Genomic DNA, 22,409 nt, shown 5'->3' on the forward strand with positions numbered 1-22,409 from the left:
AGGGACAGGGGAGCCTGGTGGGCTGCCATCTATGGGGTCGCACAGAGTCAGACACAACCAAAGCGCCTTAGCAGCAGCAGTCACCATCTGTAGTCATTTTGGAGCCCAAAAATAGAAACTCTGCTACTGTTTCCACTGTTTCCCCATCTATTTGCCATGAAGTGATGGGACCATGATTTTAGCCAACTTTTTCACTTATGTCCCCGTAAGAAGAGCCTTCAGTGTTGTCTCTTTAGGTTTCACTTGTTCAGCCACTTGCTGAGGAATGGAGAGAGCAAGGGCAGCTTCATGAAGGCTGCACCTGAGCTGAGCTTTGGACAGTAGTGTGACGACTGTGATGAGGGCAGGGCGAGGTGGGGGGTCGTATGCAGGAGGACTGGGGCCAACAGCCTGAGGGGGCTTGGGAAGAAGCAACAAGCTGGAACAGCAGGTCACATGGTGGTGGTGGCCGGTGCACCTGGAAAGCTACGCTGGGGCTAAGGAAGCGCCTCCAGTGAGCTGCTCGACTCTTCATGATGAGTCATGAGGCAGCAGCATGCGAGTATACTCTCTGTCCTGCCCCTAAACAGCTGAAAACCCAGTGATGTCAGAAGCATGGAAACCTTCATATGTCACCATGGGAAAGACAGAAGAGATGAAACAATCCTCAAGGGGGAGGCAGTGTGGAAATTAAAATACATAACCTGTCTCCTGATCTCATTTTTGATCACCCATACATCCCGTGCAGCCACCTCTAACTGCTGTGGCTACCCTGACACGGGTGCATCTGCCAACCCTCATTGCCCAGACTGGACTTACCAGCTGTGCCACCTACAAGTGGAGAAAAGTTACAAGAAAAAAAAGACTTTAATAGAGATTTTGTGCATAATGTGGGTCTGCTCCTCCCGTTTGAGCAAATTCAAGCAGTATTTCCTTAGGCAATAATGATTTTAACAAAGCAATTACATATACACATGTATAGAAATTTATAAATGTAAGAAAATCAATACCTATGATCCCTGGTTTGGGAAGAATCCCCTGGAGTAGGAAATGGCACCCCACTCCAGTATTCTTGCCTGGAAAATTCCATGAGCTGAGGAGCCTGGTGGGCTACAATCCATGGGGCCACAAAGAGTCAGACACAACTGAGCGACTGAGCACACACATGAATCTCTAATACATTTAAAATGTAATTTAGGTCTTTATTAACATGAAAACAATTTTAAAATGGAAGATCAGGAATTAAAGCTCATCTGAATTATTTACAATACTATAATCATAAATATTGCATTTAATTATTTTATAAAACACAGCATATGTGTTCTAATTATATTAAGCAATTTGTGACTCAAAATATAGACCACAATTATCAGAAGCTGTGTAAACTATTAATGAAAGGGTTCGACTTTAAGTGAGACACATTTCTCCTACGTGCTAAAAGAAATGCCATCTAATGGTGACATATGTAGTTAATAAATTAGGAAAAGATTGATAAAAGTTATATATGGTACAAGTCCTACTCCGGGAGACGGTGAAGGACAGGGAAGCCTGGCATGCTACAATTCATGGAGTTGCAAAGAGTCAGACACAATAGCGACTGAACACCAACCTCATGTCCCTAACTTCAGAGTGATTTATAAATGAATGAACTTTATATTAGTTCTCACTTCAAAGAACTAAATTCATCAAAATACTAAATGAGTGTAAACCATCCTTTTTCATCTAAAATATTACGTGAAAACATTTAATTTCCAGAGTGAATTCATTTTTTAGAGGCAAATATATCACTTTACAACACATATATGATAGGTATAGTTTCTGAAAATTAAGTCTGCCAGAGAGAACTGTAATCTCTTTGACTTATGTGCCTTAAATGCTTCAATGCAAAATCTCGGAATTTCACACATTAAACAGAAAGGGCTCTGGAAAGAAGAACCTGTATCAGTTTGTAAAAGGAGAGAGCTCCTTCTGCTTCCTGGGTTGACTGAGATAAAATAAGATGACTTCTCTCATTTTACACCAAACACTGATTCTGAAAGTAATAAGCCTAACAGAGAATAGGTCAGTTCTAATTATTACTTTTCTATTCACAGCTACAATGTGACAGAACACAAAATTAACAGCCCCAATGTAAACCAGTTTTACACATGCCAAACATCACATTTAATTTTTTATCGGAAATAAACAATAAAAAAGGTAACATGGTGATTTGAAATTAAAGGTTGCAAGTCTTAAGTACCCAGTTTTATAAGAACAATTAATTAGAAAAAGAAAAAATATCACTTACATATTCTAAGCACTTTGTATACCCCTAAACGTAAGAGTACTCCAATCAAACACATATATAGTACAAACTAATGAAATGCTTTAGAAATCCTTAAAAAAATCTGAACATTTAAGCAACCCAGAAGTGTATGTTAATTTCTTACAAGAGTGAAAAATATGGGAAACAAGAATAATTTATGACCCTACCACATTGAATCTTAGTGTACAGTACCAGATTTACAGTAACAGTACAGTAAAATGAACACTGAGGTCACTTTATGCAAGTAAACAGCGGTCCTCAAACGACATTAAATAGTTGCTATAACTCTTGGCGGTTTGGTTTTATAATAAATATGTAATAAATATCTGTAGTACTTTGTACATATTGAGTGCTTATCTTTCTCCATTTGAAAGTCCTTCTCCAGAGTCATAATGTCTCAGAGGCATCCCAGAGGGTGGGGAGTTGGGACGTTGCAGCAAGTCCATTAACAAAGCAATCTTATTATCTATGTGCTCCTGGAGCTTATATATTCGCTGATCAATGTAGTCTGTAAGTTTCTTTTCCATCAGTTCCATATTTTTAGAAAGAATCTTTTCCAAGTAGGAACAAATGGATTGCTCTTCCAGTCTAGAAGTAAATTTAAATAATGATGTAACAATTTTCCTTAATATTATAACAAAAACAACTAAACTGTAGTACAATAAAGTAGCCACAACTTTGTAATTTGTCTCCACAACTATATTCTGTCTCCTTGCAACATATTTCTAACACATATCCAACAGGCGACCACAACCCTGAATGCCCAAAGCCACCTTATTTCTTTAATTCATTAAACATTTAAGCACAAAGTGAAGTGAGAGTATAAAAATGAAGATGATGGAACTTCTACCCTCAAAGAATAGACCATTAGATAGAAAGGGTCTTTTTTTATTTTGAGCTCCAAATCTAAAGTCATCTTGTGAATTTTTTTAAGGTCTTCTTCCAAGTACTTCCCTAAGCAATGGTACAATTGAAATAGTTGTGGTGTTTTTGTTTTTTTTTTTAAATCCACACAACCTTACTAAATTACTAGAAGCTTCTATGAACAACTGTGTACAGGCTTTTATGTGGACAGATGTTTTCTTTTCTCTGGGATGAATGCCCAGGAGCATGACTGCTGAGGCACATGGTACCTATACACGCTTAGTTATTAGAAACTGCTGGAGTATTTTTTAGAGTGGCTGTAGCACTTTACATCTCCATGAGTAATGTATGAGAGATCCTGTTTCTCCACACCCTCATCAGAATTTGGTATTGTCACCATTTTACACTTTTTATTTCAGCCATTTGAATAACTGTGGAGTGGTATCATGTGGTTTTAATGCACTTTTCCTTAATAGCCACGAGGTCAATAGCACATCTTTCCATGTGCTTATTTGCTTTTGTATATCCTCTCTGGTAAAATGTCTATGTCTTTTGCCCATGTGCTAGCTGGATTTTTTATTGTTGAGTTTTAAGAGTCCTTTCTATATTTTAGATGTAAGTCATTTATTGGACTTGTGATTTGCAACTTTTTTTTCCCAGTTAGGAATTTGTATTTTATTCCACTTCAGAGTCTTTTTTTTTTTAATTTTTTTAAAAAAGAATTTTATTTATTTTTGGTTGTGCTAGGTCTCTGTTGCTGCATGGGCTCTTCTCTCCAGTTGTGCCGAGTGGGAGCTACTCTCCAGTTGTGGTGCACAGGCCTCTCAGTGGGCCGCAGGGCACACGGGCTTCAGGAGTCGTGGCTCCCGAGCTCCAGGGCACAGACTCGATAGCTGTGGAGCACAGGCTCCGCTGCCCCACAGCCCGTGGGATCTTATCAGATCAGGGGCCAAAGCCTGTCTCCTGTACTGGCAGGTGGAGTTTTTACTACTGAGCCACTGGGAAGCCCCCAGAGTCTTTCACAGACACAATTTTGCATTTTCTTGTGGTCCAATATATTTTCAATTATCCTGCTTTTTGTGTCATATCTAAGAAATCTTGTCTAGGTTCCCAAAGACAGTCTCCTATGGATTATTAGAAAACTTCCATGGCTTCATGTTTTACACTTACATCCCTGATCCATTTTGAGTGAAGTTTTATACAAGGTACAAGGTTTGGGTCATAGTTCACTTCTTGCTCCTTGGCTATCTATCTGCTCCAGCACCCCGAGTTAGAAAGACTCTTCTTCCTTTATTGCACTGCTGTTGCGCCTCTGTCAAAACTCAGTGGAGCACACCTGTGTGGGTCTACCTCTGAACCCTCTACCAGCCTCCACTGAGCCCCGGTCTGCCCCTCCACCATCACTGCCCGGTCTTGACGCTCTCGATGTAGAAGACTCGACACTGGAAGAGGGACTCCTCCCAGCTCATTCTTCTTTCTCAAGCTTGTCTTAGCTATTCTGCCTCTTGCTTTTCATATAATTTTTAAAATAATCCTGTCTATGTCTACAAAATATTGTGATGAAATTTTAATACATATTGCATTAAACCTTCATATCAACGGGGAGAATTGACAACTTTACTATGTTAAAAACTGAATTTGTAATTTAACAGTCTCTGAGAAAGAAATATCCAGGCCTAGCTGGTTGCACTGAGGACTCCTATCAATACCAAACATCTTAAGAAGAGATAATGCCAGTTGTACACAATCTCTTTTAAGATGTGGAACTCATTTTATGAGGCCAGTATTATCTTCATAGGAAAAACCAAAGACAGGACAAAAAAAATACAGACCAGTACCTCTAATAAATTAGATGCAAGAATACTCAACAAAATATTAGCAAATCAGATCCAACATTGTATAAAAATTACAGCCCACACTAAGTGGGATTTACTCTAGGTATGCAAGGTGGGTTCAGGTTTTGAAATTAATGTAATTAACGATCAGAACAGACTACAGAAGAAAATTCATGATCATATAAATGGCCATAGGAAGAATATTTGAAAGACAACTATGCATGATGAAAGAAATTCTCTGATAATTAGGAAGTAAGGAAGTCAAAGTATTAAAGTAATTTAATACTTTTAAAGTATTAGGTTGGTGCACAAGTAATTGCAGTTTTGCGTTGTTGAAACCTGCTGTTTGATAATGGAATACATTCTTAAATGTGGTTATGTTATACATCATTTTATGTGCATTCTTGCTTTATGATTTTTTTGCTAATGACTTATTACTTGTTGTGTATTTTATATTTATATTAGGTTAGGGAAATGATGTTAGACAAAAAGCAAATTCAAGCCATTTTCTTTACCATCTGAGCCACCAAGGAAGTCCTTTGAGTGATTTTTTTATTCGAGTTCAAAATGGGAAATAAAGCAGTAGAGACAACTCCCAACATCAACAACACAGTTGGTCCAGGAACTCCTAAGGAATATATGGTGCACTGGGGATTCAAGAAGTTTTGCAAGGGAAACAAGAGCCTTGAAGATGAAGAGCACAGTGGCCGGCCACGGAAGCTGACAATGACCAACTGAGAGCAATCATTGAAGCTGATCCTCATACAACTACACAAGAGAGTTGCCTAAGAACTCAACGTTGACCATTCTATGGTCATTTGAAGCAAACTGGAAAGGTGAGAAAGCTGGATAAGTGCTTGCCTTGTGAGCTGACCAAAAACAAAAAAAAATATCATTTTGAAGTATCATCTTCTCTTATTGTATGCAATGATAACACACCATTTCTCGATTGGATTGTGACGCGTGATGAAAAGTGGATTTGATAAGACAACCAGTGATGATCAGCTCAGTGGCTGGATTGAGAAGAAGCACCAAATCACTTCCCAATGCCAAACTTGCACCAAAAAAAGGTCATGGTCATTCTTTGATGGTCTGCTGCCCATCTGATCCACTACAGCTTTCTGAATCCTAGCAAAACCATTACATCTGAGAAGTATGCTCAGCAAATCAATGAGATGCTCCGAAAACTGCAATGCCTGCAGCCAGTATGGGTCAACAGAAAGGGCCCAATTCTCCTCAACAATACCTGACTGCACGTCACACAACCAATGCTTCAAAAGCTGAATGAATTGGGCTACAAAGTTTTGCCTCATCTGCCATATTCACTTGACCTCTCGCCAACCAACTACCACTTCAAGCATCTCAATGGCTTTTTGCAGGGAAAATGTTTCCACAACCAGCAAGAGGCAGAAAATGCTTTCCAAGAGTTTGTCGGATCCAGAGGCACAGATTTTTACACTACAGGAATAAACAAACTTATTTCTCATTGGTAAAAATGTGTTGATTGTAAAGGTTCCTACTCTGACTAATAAAGATGTGCTTGAGCTTAGTTATAATTTAAAATTCACGGTCCAAAAACCACAACTAAGTTTGCACCAACCTAATATTAAAGTAATTTAAAGTATTAAAGACTAATGTTATCTTTCCTTGTCCTTCTCAAGTAAGAACCACTTTTTTGTTTCAATAACTTATTAAACTCCTCAAACTGAATGCTATTGGAACATTAAAAAAATTTCAACCAACAGAACTACCTCATTTTATAATATGTAATAAAAGTATAAATCCAAAGATTGAAATAGTTAAGTCAAATAGTTAAGCCAGGACTATGATTACAGTCCTGAATTCCAGTGCAATATTTGGACACATTCCATTTATATAAAGGATGGGGAACATACTAAAAATAAATAGCTACCACTTAATCAAAGCAGGACTGGAAAAAATTAGAATTATGAAATCAGAGGATAAGAGGCTGTATACTATAAATAATTAAGAGCTGAAAACTGTTTGGATGACTCCAAAATTAGCCCGGGTCACACAGGATCTACAAGGAAAATCCATTGCAACGGCTCACTTCATACAATCGGGCAAACAGTGTACACATCATGGCTACCACAGCTCCTCCCCTTTCATACAGGTATCTTTCCACTCCGACCCTTGTCTGACGCTTATGCTCCTCCCACCAAACGCCTGAGAAGTGCTCGGCACCTCCAGTTTACACACTTCTTTCAAAGCAACACGTTCTACTCCGTAGACTATTTCTTTCCTCTACATGTGTCAGTGGTGAAATGTCAAAGCTCCTACGGTTCTCTCCGGAAACAATTTCAGGCAGAAGTTACTGAAACAAACGCCTCTCTTCCACCTGCCTCCTCGCCCTCCCCCACACCCCACCCGACCACACGGGTCTAAACACTTACGTGACACCCCCAGTGCCTCCGCTGGGCTTCGGGATGCTGTCCTGCCACTTGATGCCGGGTCCCACCCGGAGATGGCTCACCTGACCACACAAATTCTGGAGAAGAGGCAGCAACTCCGAGTTAGGTATGTGTGAGCTGTCACTTGCTTTCTTTGATAAGAAAGAAGATACTGCATTCTTCAGGTCATTCTCAAGAAGAGAACGGCTTTGTGGCACAATTTTACACTCGTGGAGGCTGCTCAGGCTTCCTCCACCAGCTGGCTGCAGACTTTTCTCAGTGTTAGCTTCCGAGTCTTCAGTCACGTTTCCAGATGTCAGCCCAGTTCTGAAAGGAAAAGGTGTGGAGGATGACTTGTCGAAGGCTCCCGGAGCAGACGAGGACTGCAGTCCCTGCACGTGCCTGTGTCCTGCGTTTCCCAGGATCGACTGGAGCTGCTCTCCGAGGGCAACACGATTCTAAGGGAGGCAGGCAAGGAAACAGCAGGAACATTAATGATAATGACAGCTAACTCTGGAGGCAAGGTGCCTTCTTCCCTCTGAGCCTGGGAACATTCACATGGAGTAGACTACAGCCACGGTCCCAGTACTGAGTTGAGGAGAAAAAACTAAATCTAACCCGGCCAAGGTAACACAGCTGTCTGTGGCAGAACTAGGACTGGAGCCCCGGACACCCAACTCCAGTCAGGACTTCTAGTCATTCCAAATTCCAGTGTAGTTCTGCTAAGGAAAATCTGCAAATAAATATAAGCATACTTAGTAAAACTGCACAGGCATATTTTAGTGTTTCCACTACAAAGGCCTCCTTAAATTTATGGTATTTTTGAGTGAGTCACAGTAATTGATAAATTTTCCTAGAATTAAAAATCATCTGCCCACTGTCAGAAATGTAGGCCACCCTAAAGAAATACAATTTGTTTTTACTGGAAGATAGACTAGATAGTTACTTGCTTAAAGTTTGATGCTCTACTTATATGCTTAAAGTTTGAATATTTTTGTGATATTTTCAATGATTAAAATTAGCTAGCTACCTTTGGGCCTTGTCTGCCGTAATAATTTATAGGGTAATGTTTATGTTTTGTGGCCTCAACTCGACCAGCTAGGCTATATTCCTTCCTGAGAAGACTGGCTCACATCTGATAGGCGGTTACTCTGTCATCTATAGAGAGGTATGCTCTTGCTATGTTCTTCAATTTTTCCACAAGGGAAAAGCCAAACTACCTCCAGCCTAGCTAACTGTTACATTATATGGTGCCATCTTAAATTCTAAACCCAGATTTCTACTAGAGATACATAGGGAATATCATCTCCCAATGATATTATTGTTCAATACCTTGTAAGAGAGACTGAGAAAAGTATTATCCAAGTTCAGGTGAAGGCAGTCCAGAATGATTCTTGGATTAAGTGAGCCCCAAACTTATTCATTCAACAAATATTTTCCAGAAATCTACTCTGTGTCAGGTCCTGTTTCAGGCCCCATAAATAAGCCAGTGAACAAGAAACTGTGGACATTACAATCTAGGGAGCAGGGAGAGATACACAACAAAGAAATCCTGTGGATGGAGACGGTGATAAATACTTTAGGGAAAATACAACAGGACATACGAATCTGAGAGCCAGGGAAGTTGGTGAGTGGGAGCAACAGAGCCCCCATGGGACTTCTACTGAACTGCCCACTGGAGAAACTCCCTTTATAACGAAATCTTATCTTCTTCTTTTGAATGCAAGTTTTAAGTAAATATTAAATTATTCCTAAAAAATGATGATTGTATACAATTATATTTTTAAAATTTAAAAATTAGACCACTCTCCTTTGGTGAAAAGCAGCTTTACTCAAGGCAAAACTTGAGTAAAGGCAAAACTCAATTATTTTTGGTGGTTACATAATTTTGATACTGCAAGAAAACTTTATGACAGAAAATTGAAAATTCTACAAAATCACAATTACATAAACGGTGGAATCAATATCAAAATTGTTCGTGACAATTAATTTGCCATAAGTTTTAATTAGAAAAATCTAAATGCAATTAAGGCATTTGCTATATGAGTTTTTCTTTTCTGATATGTCATAATTATAAGAAATTTACTCTTTACAAAAATTAGTCATATTCTTCTAGAGAAAAGCTCTTAAGATGATTATTTTTCACTTTGAAATGTTGAGAAATTTCACAGGTTAGTCTATATGACTACAGTAAACGAACCAACTTCAGATGCTGGTGGCTATTCTACTTCTTTAGTTTGCTTTTATTCAATCCTTCATTTTCTTGAGCTGTCATACGTTGCCTTGCAAGGGACATCAAACCTTTTTTAAAGGAGGCAGAAAAATATGTATAAAATGATTCTTTAGGGCACATTACATATGTTATTTGTGGGAAAAAAACAGAGCAGGCTAAAAAACATGAAAGCATTTATGTAGAATTGTGTTCATATACTTGTATATGTATATTTAATTTCATATGTGTATATATACTCCAAGATGTCTGAAAAACTGTTTATCTCTGAACATCTTGTGGTATTTCTGAAGATTGTCCTTAATTTTTTTAATTATAAAGAATGTGTACAAGTATCACCTTGAAAAAGCAAGAAAAAAGATCTTTTTTAGTTTTTTAAGATGAAAAAGGTAAACAATAAAATCCTGAATAATTGAATATATTTTCTTTGAGAAAATATATTTTCTTACAGCTTTCACTCAGATAACTTTAAATGACAACCATATACCAGGAATTTAGAGACAGAATTCCTACTCAATTATTCTAAACTGCTGAAGCAAAAGCAACGTCAGCACATTTGAACTTCAAACACAAGAAAATAAGAGATCACTTTAATAAAACTTTCGGCAAGGCACAGGTCAAACGGAGAGTCCAGTAAGCTGTTCCCAGGTCCTCCCTTTCCCCTCCAGCACAGGTCCTGCCCAATTCACACATGAAGGTTCTAAAGAGTGTGTGTCATTACACTCAATCCATCGGTTCTGATCATGAAACATTCCTACTTTATATTCAACAGATAGTTACAGAGCTCACGTGACCCTTTACATCTTATCTCCTAACCTGGTAGCTCACCCAGAAAAGAATCTGCACACAATGTGGGAGACCTGGGTTCGATCCCTAGGTGGGGAAGATCCCCAGAGAAGGGAATGGCAACCCACTCCAGTTTTCTTGCCTGGAGAATTCCATGGAGAGAGGAGCCTGGTGGGCTATAGTCCATGAGATCGCAAAGAGGTGGACGTGACTGAGCGACTAAACACTTTCAGCTTATCACTATTCAAACCAACTCCCTGAAGATCTCCAAGGAGTACCTGTTGATAATCTGAAGGGCATATATATTATGTACTTACCTGGAACCATAAACAAGACAGCCAGGTCCTATTTGCACAAAGTTTATGTATTAGTGAGATAAACAGAACAACACATGAACAAAAACAAAAATAGTCAAGAAAGCTCTGATGAAAATATGATAGAGATTAGGAGGAAGAGGCTAATTATTTTAAACAGGGTGGTTAGGGACGGTTTCACTCAAGATGGAACATTTAAGATAAGGCTGAAAGAACAAGAAAAGAGCAGACTTGCTAACATCAAGAAGAGGGGATTCTGGCCAAAGACAACAGTTAAGAGTGCAGAGGTCCTGAGGTGGGAGCACAGGTGGATATTTGGGGAACACACACCTCAGAATGTCTAGAGACGAGCAACTGAGGAAATGCGACAGGAGATGGTGTTGAGGTGGGAATGATGCCAGATCTGAGATGACAGGGTGAGGAATCTGGATTGACTCTGGTGTGACGGGAAGCAGTTTGGGACATTACATAGGGGAAGTCGAGTCTGATGGACCCTCTGAGATCATTCTGGTTGCTCTGTAGAGAGGGAGCACTTGGACCAGGAGCACCCATTAGGAACCGCCTGAGCTATGCGGGCGAGATCACTGTAGCAGAGTACGAAGAGGACGGACTCTGTGCTTTTGGGAAGCTCTCCTTTCTGAGGCTTCCAAGATCATCACCAGCTCTCCTGTTCTCCTATGTCTGCCCATCCCTCCAATGATACTCCTACTAAATTAATGATGGCAAATCTCACAGAAGTTATATGACTTTTTAATTTGTATTTCTTGTTTTAAAGTTTCACATCTAAAATTCAATACTTCCAAATTAAACTTCTTTTTCCCCAAGTCACTCCCTCTGTTGTGTTCCATGTGTATTATTAGTATAAGCATCTACAAATAGTTTCTCATTGGATTGTTTTTCTCCCACGAAACTCATACTAAGTTATGGTCAAGTGCCACTAGTACCACTGTTGTAGCATCTCACAGCCCAACACCAGGTTCCTCCTTCAAGTTTAGGTCCTCTTTAACCCTCATCTGGATGAGAAATAACATGTTTTCCATCTTGCAGCTTCACTTCCTGCTGACCCATCTTTACACATAATCAGTTCAGTTCAGTTCAGTCGTTCAGTCATGTCTGACTCTTTGTGACCCCATGGACCACAGCACGCCAGGCCTCCCTGTCCATCACCAACTCCTGGAGTTTACCCAAACTCATGTCCATCAAGTCGGTGATGCCATCCAACCATCTCCTCCTCTGTTGTCCCTTTCTCCTCCTGCCTTCAGTCTTTCAAATGAGTCAGCTCTTTGCATCAGGTGGCCAAATATTGGAGTTACAGCTTTAAAATCAGTCCTTTCAATGGACACTCAGGACTGATCTCCTTTAGGATGGACTGGTTGGATCTCCTTGCAGCCCAAGGGATTCTCAAAAGTCTTCTCCAACACTACAGTTCAAAAGCATCAATTCTTCAGTGCTAAGCTTTCTTTATAATCCAACTCTCCAACCATACATGACTACTGGAAAAACCATAGCCTTAACTAGATGGACCTTTGTTGACAAAGTAATGTCTCTGCTTTTAATATGCTGTCTAAGTTGGTCATAACTTAGGAGTAAGCGTCTTTTAATTTCATGGCTGCAATCACTATCTGCAGTGATTTTGGATCCCCCCAAAATAAAGTCAGCCACTGTTTCCCCATTTATTTGCCATGAAGTGATGGGACCGGATGCCATGATCTTAGTTTTCTGAATGCTGAGCTTTATGCCAACTTTTTCACTCTCCTCTTTCACTTTCATATAGGCTCTTTAGTTCTTCACTTTCTGCCATAATGGTGCAGATCTGCATATCTGAGGTTATTGATATTTCTCCCAGCAATCTGGATTCCAGCTTGTGCTTCCTCCAGCCCAGTGATTGTCATGATGTACTCTGCATAGAAGTTAAATAAGCAGGGTGACAATATACAGCCTTGATATACTCCTTGTCCTATTTGGAACCAGTCTGTTGTTCCATGTCCAGTTCTAACTGTTGCTTCCTGATATTCATACAGATTTCTCAAGAGGCAGATCAGGTGGTCTGGTATTCCCATCTCTTTCAGAATTTTCCCCAGTTTATTGTGATCCTCACAGACAAAGGCTTTGTGGCATAGTTAATAAAGCAGAAATAGATGTTTTTCTGGAACTATCTTGCTTTTCCGATGATTCAGCGGATGTTGGCAATCTGATCTCTGGTTCCTCTGCCTTTTCTAAAACTAGCTTGAACATCTGGAAGTTCATGGTTCATGTATTGCTGAAGTCTGGCTTGGAGAATTTTGAGCATTACTTTACTAGCGTGTGAGATAAGTGCAATTGTGTGGTAATTTGAGCATTCTTTGGCATTGCCTTTCTTTGGGATTGGAATGAAAACTGACCTTTTCCAGTCCTGTGGCCACTGCTGAGTTTTCCAAATTTGCTGGCATATTGAGTGCAGCACTTTCACGGTATCTTTTAGGATTTGAAATAGCTCAGGTGGAATTCCATCACCTCCACCAGCTTTGTTCATAGTGACGCTTCCTAATGCCCACCTGACTTCACATTCCAGGATGTCTGGCTCTAGGTGAGTGACCACCGCATTGTGATTATCTGGGTCATGAAGATCTTTTTTGTACAGTTCTTCTGTGTATTCTTGCTTCCTCTTCTTAATATCTTCTGCTTCTGTTAGGTCCATACCATTTCTGTCCTTTATTGAGCCCAACTTTGCATGAAATGTTCCCTTGGTATCACTAGTTTTCTTGAAGAGATCTCTAGTCTTTCCCATTCTATTGTTTACCTCTATTTCTTTGCACTGATCACTGAGGAAGGCTTTCTTACCTCTCCTTGCTATTCACTGGAACTCTGCATTCAAATGGGTATATCTTTCCTTTTCTCCTTTGCTTTTTGTTTCTCTTTCTTTCCACAGCTATTTGTAAGGCCTCCTCAGACAGCCATTTTGGTTTTTGCATTTCTTTTTCTTAGAGATGGTCTTGATCCCTGTCTCCTGTACAATGTCACGAACTTCCGTCCATAGTTCATCAGGCACTCTATCAGCTCTAGTCCCTTAAATCTATTTCCCACTTCCACTGTATAATCTTAAGGGATCTGATTTAGGTCATACCTGAATAGTCTAGTGGTTTTCCCTACTTCCTTCAATTTAAGTCTGAATTTGGCAATAAGGAGTTTATCTGAGCCATAGTCAACTCCTGGTCTTGTTTTTGCTGACTGTATAGAGCTTCTCCATCTTTGGCTGCAAAAAATATAATCAATCTGATTTCAGTGTTGGCCATCTGGTGATGTCCATGTGTACAGCCTTCCCTGGTGTTGTTGGAAGAGGGTGTTTGCTACGACCAGTGCGTTCTCTTGGCAAAACCTGATTAGCCTTTGCCCTGTTTCATCCTGTACTCCAAGGCCAAATGTGCCTGTTACTCCAGGTGTTTCTTGAGTTCCTACCTTTGCATTCCAGTCCCCTATAATGAAAAGGACATCTTTTTTGGGTGACAGTTCCAAAAGGACTTGTAGGTCTTCATAGAACTGTTCAACTTCAGCTTCTTCAGTGTTACTGGTCAGGGCAGACTTGGATTTCCATGATATTTAATGCTTTGCCTTGGAAATGAACAGAGATCATTCTGTTGTTTTTGAGATTGCATCCAAGTACTGCATTTTGGAATCTCTTGTTGACTATGAGGGCTACTCCATTCCTTCTAAGGGATTCTTGCCCACAGTAGTAGATATAATGGTCATCTGAGTTAAGTTCACCTGTTCAAGTCCATTTTAGTTTGCTGATTACTAAAATGTCGACATTCACTCTTGCCATCTCCTGTTTGACCACTTCCAGTTTGCCTTGATTCATGGACCTAACATTCCAGGTTCCTATGCAGTATTGCTCTTTACAGCATCAGACCTTGCTTCTATCACCAGTCACATCCACAAGTGGGTGTAGTTTTTGCTTTGGCTCCATCTCTTCATTCTTTCTGGAGTTATTTCTCCACTGATATCCAGTAGTATACTGGGCACCTACCGACATGGGGAGTTCATCTTTCAGTGTCCTATCTTTTTGCCTTTCTATACTGTTCATGGGGTTCTCAAGGCAAGAATACTGAAGTGGTTTGCCATTATCTTCTCCAATGGACCACATTTTGTCACATAAAGCTAAAAGACACCCACAAACTTTATAACAGCATTCAAAATCCTGTATGATCCAGCCCCAGTCCATCTGAAGTTTCTCCTATCACATCTTCACTCCACAGAAATGAACTTTTATTCCATTCTTAGCTACATCCTACTCCTTCCAACACTAAGATTTAATCTGAACTATTCTCTACCTCTTCAGTTCAGTTCAGTTACTCAGTCATGTCCGACTCTTTGCAACCCCATGAACCGCAGCACACCAGGCTTCCCTGTCCATCACCAACTGCAGGAGTCCACCCAAACCCATGTCCATCGAGTGGGTGATGCCATCCAACCATCTCATCCTCTGTCATACCCTTCTCCTGCCCTCAATCTTTCCCAGCATCAGGGTCTTTTCCAATGAGTCAGCTCTTTGCATCAGGTGGCCAAAGTATTGGAGTTTCAGCTTCAACATCAGACCTTCCAATGAACACCCAGGACTAATCTCCTTTAGGATGGACTGGTTGGATCTCCTTGTAGTCCAAGGGACTCTCAAGAGCCTTCTCTAACACCACAGTTCAAAAGCATCAACTCTTCTGCGCTCAGCTTTCTTTATAGTCCAACACTCACATCCATACACGACCACTGGAAAAACCATAGCCATGACTAGATGGACCTTTGCTGGCAAGTAATGTCTCTGCTTTTTAATATGCTGTCTAGGCTGGTCATGACTTTCCTTCCAAGGAGTAAGCGTCTTTTAATTTCATGGCTGCAATCACCATCCACAGTGATTTTGGAGCCCAGAAAAATAAAGTCTGACACTGTTTCCACTGTTTCCCCATCTATTTCCCATGAAGTAATGGGACCGGATGCCATGAACTGAGTTTTCTGAATGCTGAGCTTTATGCCAACTTTTTCATCTTTCACTTTCATCAAGAGACTCTTTAGTTCTTCTTCACTTTCTGCCATAAGGGTGCTGTCATCTGCATATCTGAGGTTATTGATATTTCTCCCAGCAATCTGGATTCCAGCTTGTGCTTCTTCCAGCCCACCGTTTCTCATGATGTACTCTGCATATAAGTTAAATAAGCAGGGTGACAATATACAGCCTTGATGTACTCCTTTTCTTATTTGGAACCAGTCTGTTGTATCATGTCCAGTTCTAACTGTTGCTTCCTGACCTGCATATAGGTTTCTCAAGAGGCAGGTCAGGTGGTCTGGTATTCCCATCTGTTTCAGAATTTTCCACAGTTTATTGTGATCCACACAGTCAAAGGCTTTTGCATAGTCAATAAAGCAGAAATAGATGTTTTTTCTGGAGCTCTCTTGCTTTTTCAATGATCCAGCGGATGTTGGCAATTTGATCTCTGGTTCCTCTGCCTTTTCTAAAACTAGCTTGAACATCTGGAAGTTCACGGTTCACATATTGCTGAAGTCTGGCTTGGAGAATTTTAAGCATTACTTTACTAGTGTGTGAGATGAGTGCAATTGTGCGGTAGTTTGAGCATTCTTTGGCATTGCCTTTCTTTGGGATTGGAATGAAAACTGACCTTTTCCAGTCCTGTGGCCACTGCTGAGTTTTCCAAATTTGCTGGCATATTGAGTGCAGCACTTTCACAGCGTCATTTCTTAAGTTGTGTCCCTCCAAATTCACTTCCTTAATCCCACCCTTTCTCTTTAAAGGCCCAGATAAAATGCCACTTCCTTTATTAAGCCTTTCCTAGTCTTTCTCAACATTCCCCACTTACATGCCCTGAGTTCCCTACTAAGTCTATAGAAATTCTTAAAGACAGGCTGTAGGCTAATTCACCTTAGAACTTTCTAAAGTTATCAAAACAATGCATTATTCATCAAAAAGGGTCTAAGTAAATGCTTGCTGAATGATTGAGCTAGAGAATTCACAGACAATTTTGAAGGCTGTAAAAACCATTTTTTTAACAAGATGCAATTTTTACATAAATCAGCAAAGATAACAGGGAAATCAGTAATAATAAAAGCTAAAAGGAAAAAATTTATGTTACCACATGTTGCAATAAAGTGCTATCATTTAAAGAACTGTAATGGTTTCTGGAAAGAAATCCATTCCTACTCACCTGCTGCTGGAATCTCACCATATTCATCAACTGCTGAGCTCCAGGTGATAACTTTGACCCCATGGACTCCATGATGGTTTGGACCCTCTCCAGGTCTATCCTTGATCCTAGAGCAGGAGAGCCTGCTGAAGAATGTGCCGAGACTGGCCTCATGTGTACCACAACTTTACTGATGAACACACAGTTCTTTTCACCAAAGGAGAGCAGCTATTATAACACAAAAGTCCAGCAAAATTAATAGTAACAAAAACAACCATTATTTAAGGTCATTTCTTGTCAATACTGAAGTAAGACTGAAGCATTCAAAAGTCTAAAAATTAACCTCAAGTACATTTTAAAGTTTCTCTAGTCACAGAAAAAAGCTAAAAAGAACTACATCAACTTTAAAAAGTCTTTTTGCAACTAAAAGAATTAAGTGTAAATAATGTTTTACTTAGTAGTTTAAGGAATTAAAGATAAACTATTCCAATCTGAGTACTTAACATACTGAAACTTGCCGTAATATTAGGTGATATTAAATAAGACTCACTAGAAGCCCATGCAAAGTGTTGGCTGATAGTTAATACAGTTCAGTATTTTAGAATTTAGAATAATTTCTAAAGGAATTCTAAGAGAATGTCCAGATGACTTAAGAGAGCTCAATGGTTTGCACATAGAAAAGATGAGTTCACAATGATTTTCTTATTTGTCAAGAGAGTAAATAAAGGTCAATCTTTGAGCCTAATTCTTCTGACTTCTCTCCCAGGAGCTTTTCCAATGCTTTATGCTGCCTCATTTTGTTCATGCTTCTAAATCAAGATGTTTCCTGTGTGCTGTAGGACTGCAAAGTAGCAAAGTGGAAAGCAAACAGGATTTAGAATCAGACAGACCTGATTTCAGTGAGGGCTGTGCCTAGGTGACCCTGGGTGGATGCCAAACTTGAGTTAGGGGTAAAATCAGTTCACATGGTTGTTATAAGGATTGTGCATTAAAATGTCCAGTATATATCACTGAGTGAGTGCTCAAAGATACGCATCAGTAACTACCACTTAACTTTCATAAACTATTGAAGGTATTACTGGCCCAGAAGAGGCCTTCATACAAACCCAAAGATGTTCCTAAATGAAACTCTCTGCACTCCCTGGTACTTCCAAAGCACAGTTACAAATCCCATTCATCTTCAGAGACAACAAACCCATACATCACATAAAGACACAGGTGAATAGAGGTCCATGATCTAAAAACAGTGTGTCACCAAAGATGTGACTGTTATCAGCGAGTAAATACCTCATGAAATGTATACACTCACATTTCAACTTCCATATTACTCCTGCTCTGCTTTTTAATCCCCAAACTTTTCTCAGGAGTGAATGTGGTGCCTATTTTCCACACTGAATCAACCTATTATCTGTCTTGCCCACTATAATATTAGCAATGTGATGGCTTCATTCTAATTTATTTCATAATTGCTAATTCCTAAATGTCAAGCACCATAGCTGTTATTAATAGGCATTCCAATATGTGTGGATGAATGAATCACCTTATTTAAACAACTTTAGAAGCTATTAGTATATACACCTAAACGTCTTTGCTCTTCTGTAATAATCAGCACAGAATTTTAGAGTTAAAAATAATCAATTCAATAATTCATTTTCTTCAGTTCTCTAATATTACCCATAAAGTAGGTCCAAACAAAATGAAGAAACTGGCTCAAGGTTACTCTGCTAGTCAGCAAAAGAGCCTACTTAATAGCCAGGGCTTATGGTTTCCAGCTCTATACCCTTTCCCTACACCCAATGACATCAGTAAACTTCACCTTAACAATATTGTTCATTCTGAAGACACCAGTCCAATTTTCTTTAACTTTGTGTTACCCTTGTCTGAAAGCTCTCTAATTGTATTTTATCTTTCTAAATATTTAGGGGCCCAAACTGCATGTGCTTTTTTTTGACACCTAAGTTTCATAAAAAGATAACAAACCTTTTAAACTTACATATTCAAGTAAATAAACTATAATTAGCTAAAGTTTTTCTTTTTTTAATCACAGTTTTTGGAGGCTTAAAAGTAAAATACCACTGTGTTATCAACAGTATATGTCATGACATTGCAATGTAATAAATGTTCAAATTTTAAAAGAAAAATGCATACTTTTTTAGAAAAGAATTTTTTTTTTACAGTTTACTAAGTATTTCTGAACTAGAACTAGAGACCAAGTTGGACTAATTATTTTACCAAATCAACAGAAAGTAAGTGTATATATAATAGAAAAACAACTATAGTTTTCAAATTAAATTTAGAAATGACTTACCTTTATTTTACAAGCATGTGTGGGAGACTCCAATTTTAGATATTTTTTGTACAAAGTAATCTTTTCATGTTCACTAAAAATTTAAAAAAATTACAAAAAGTTTCATACATTATCATTTATAATAGTTACATTTAAAAATAAAGGTTTCCAGGACAATATTTAAATCCTGAAATTCAGTATTCCTGGTGGGACATAAACAGTTGCAATTTCCTGTGGAGTTGCACTGGATATAAAAACACTATCTGCCACTTGCTAGCTACATGAGAAAATTAAAATTATACCAACTGTATAATTATGTAGCACAGAGCACACCATAAAACTCAAGAATATATCCATTATATACAACATGCACAGTTCACATTTTGATTCATATTAAGGAATGATTAGAACAGAATCTTCATAAGAAATTGAGGGGGAGAAAAGTATAATAAATGGGTTAAGTATGCTGGTATGGCAGTCTTAAGTTTATGCCCTATTTGTAAAGGGTTTCCTACAGAAAAATGTTCAAAGTTCCAGACTGATAAGACAAATTAATTTTTGGAAAACAGAGCCTTGTAAGTTAAAGAAAACAAATGTGAAACACTTAGCAGAGTTTCATTCTAATAAAACTCTTCCACTAACTAGCTATGATATTTTACCAACTTCTCTCTCTTCCATTCGCTCTCCATTTCCACATTTATAAAAACAACTAGGCTGCTCTAGACTGTCTTTAAGATCCCTAAAGGTCTAAACTTCTACCTCTGCTGGTATGTTTTTATCTTCTCTCTTCTAGTGTTTAGCATCAATGTCAGAGAATCAACAAATACTGCAAAAGCTCAAAAAAATAAAACACTTCAGAAGAACACTTCCACATGCAGAAGTCACACACCTGTTATCCAGACCATTACAAACATTCTTGCCCCTACTGGTTCCACAGTACTCCTCTCCTAAGTATACTTCCATATTTCTTGCTGAACTTAAAATGCCAATAGAAACGATTTCTTCACCTCCATGAGGGTCACATCTCAGGTAAAGGAAGCAGGGGTTTTCATCTTGGCCTTTCAGGTTCCTTTTCAAAATCACCAGATCCTGGCTGAAAAGAAAATGAAGAATATATACCTATAGTTCTCTGAACATTGTCATTAACCAGTTAATGGGCCACAGGGTTGACATATTATCCAGTTCACTTACGTCTGCATTTGGAGTCCAAGTGCACTCCAAAACACTGACCAAATAAATGCTCAATACAGAAATCATGAGGAAATGATGCTTTAGACGCGAGGGTCTCCAGTATTTTCCCTTGACTTCTATCAACATTGTATGCGACTTCCTGTAATTGCCTGCCCAGTTAATGAAATAGATTTACTGGGCGGCTAGCATGAAATTTAAAATAAGGGGGGGGGGGGGTGGCTAGAAGTGTGTGTGTGTGTGTGTGTGAGTGGGGGTGCAGAATGGAATAAAGGACCAAAGTGTGCCACTTTCAAAATCAAGTTTATGAAGATTTTCGACATTTGGATTTTTTTAAATGACTATTTTGGTAAGACAGGAGGTTTTTGTTTCAGAATAAGAGGCCGGTTCTGATCCCGACAAGGGGCCTCAGGAGCCAACGAGATGGACTCAAGGAGGGTGTGTGTGAAACGCTCTCTCCAGCTCACCTGCCCCACCCCCCCCAGTCCCAACATTCATAACCGAATCCCCTCAGCTTTCCCGCGGACGACCCTCTGTCCTCCCGACACCCGGGCCCGGCCGTCTCGCCTTCGCCGCCCGCACAGCCCCGTCACCCGCTCGGCTCCCGCATTTCGGGGGCAAACCCTCTCTCCTCAGGGTCCCCGCCTCCCCTCGCGGCTCCTCAAGGAGCGCGGCTGTGTCCCCGAGCACAACCCAGTCCCCGCCGGCCCAGCGCACCCCGCGGCGGACGGCGCCAGCAGCTCCTCCCAGTCGGCGTCTCCGGCGCCGAGACCAGCCCGGGTGAGGCGGAGAGTCTGGGCCAAGGCTCCGCACGCGGCATCCCAGGAAGAGGCCAGGGTCGGGGGCCGGGTCAATGGCGCGTGTACAGTCTCGGTCTCCATTCGGCCACCTAAGGACCAGGTCGGCTCCGGAACCTCTTTATAGCTCTTTAATTTTCGCCAGACCAAGGACGGTTAAGAGCAACTTCCGGCTCGGCCGGCTGCAAACCTGAGAGCCGTGGTTTCCCGGCGGCGTCGGGAAGAGACCAACTACCGTAAACACGCATGCGCGTGCCGGCCGGTTTAGTCGGCGGGGCTCCTAAAGCGCTGGGGAAAGAGCTGGAGAGCGGCGTATGCGCACTGGCAGCCTGTTACGACCCTGGGATTTGCGCAGGCGCGGTGCAGAGCGCGCGGGAACGCAACGGTTTTTCAACTTTACTCCTAGAGCTGAAGCAGGTGGTGATGCTCCCGTTTTGCTGGGCTGACCGTGTTTGGTTGGCCCAATGAGGAGAGTCCATCGCAAGTTCGGTGTGGTGTCCGTTGCTCTCGAGATCTGAAGGACCTCTTCGACCCTGTGTGTTTCTAGAGTGGACGCCGATAGTTTTTGCTGGTGGCGGTTGTGGTGCGGGGAGGGGGGCTGGGAACTGCGCGGGCGGGCCGTGGAGTCGCCTTCTCACTCCTCACCCAGCTCCCACACGCATTCTCCTCCGAGTGTATCAGGTGGGTGCCCGCAGTTCGGCTTTCGCCGAGGAGGTTTGGACGGCGTACCCCGCAGCTGTGGGGCCGGGCGGATTTCTAGGGAAGGTTTGGGGCCCTGGGACGTCATCCTTTCAGCTGATCCGGACCCCTCTCGTGTCCCCTGGGGCCCAGGACCGGGCCTCACGGGGTCGGATGGAAAGTGGAGAAAGACAAGGGCCCGAAGGGGCTTGCCCCACTGGTCTGCATTCCAGGCCCAGGAGGAGCGATTAGGAAGGCGGCCTTGGGTCTGTTGTGGAGCTGTAGAATCTGAGCTGGACCTGAAGGGCCTTTAAACTTTGGTCCGGAAAAATGGTATTGGATGGAACTTTCCAGATGCCCGGGGGATAGCTAAACCTATGATGCCTTTCTGCCTCTTTCTGTCAGCCCTGCCTTGTGAAAGAAGTGGACCGTAGAGGTGACTCAGTGGTAAAGAATCCACCTACCAAGCGAGAGACTCAGGTTCATTCCTCGGTTGGGAAGATCCCCTGGAGAAGGAAATGGCAACCCATTCCTATATTCTTACCTGGAGGATCCCATGGACAGAGGATCC

The 22,409-nt window shown here is 40.8% G+C and overlaps 1 protein-coding gene across 3 annotated transcripts; it reads right to left on the reverse strand.

The window, feature by feature from the left end:
• Positions 1–1,156: 1,156 nt before the first annotated feature.
• Positions 1,157–21,437, reverse strand: LOC122445845 (ATPase PAAT-like). 3 transcript variants are annotated; one of them, XM_043475222.1, is made up of 6 exons: positions 21,081–21,428; positions 20,065–20,268; positions 19,197–19,269; positions 16,910–17,116; positions 7,398–7,852; positions 1,157–2,872 (listed from the first exon to the last, which is right to left on the reverse strand). In XM_043475222.1, exons 1-6 carry the CDS (start codon positions 21,242–21,244, stop codon positions 2,638–2,640), a joined length of 1,338 nt encoding a protein of 445 aa, XP_043331157.1. In that variant the 5' UTR covers positions 21,245–21,428; the 3' UTR covers positions 1,157–2,637. The 3 variants fall into 3 exon arrangements, with proteins under 3 accessions (XP_043331157.1, XP_043331158.1, XP_043331159.1); XM_043475223.1 differs by lacking the exon at positions 16,910–17,116 and having other exon boundaries at positions 21,081–21,430; XM_043475224.1 differs by lacking the exon at positions 1,157–2,872 and having other exon boundaries at positions 7,592–7,721; positions 21,081–21,437.
• Between the last annotated feature and the right edge of the window lie 972 nt (positions 21,438–22,409).

Source organism: Cervus canadensis, chromosome 8, assembly GCF_019320065.1.
Source record: "Cervus canadensis isolate Bull #8, Minnesota chromosome 8, ASM1932006v1, whole genome shotgun sequence".
Taxonomy (NCBI): Eukaryota; Metazoa; Chordata; class Mammalia; order Artiodactyla; family Cervidae; genus Cervus; species Cervus canadensis.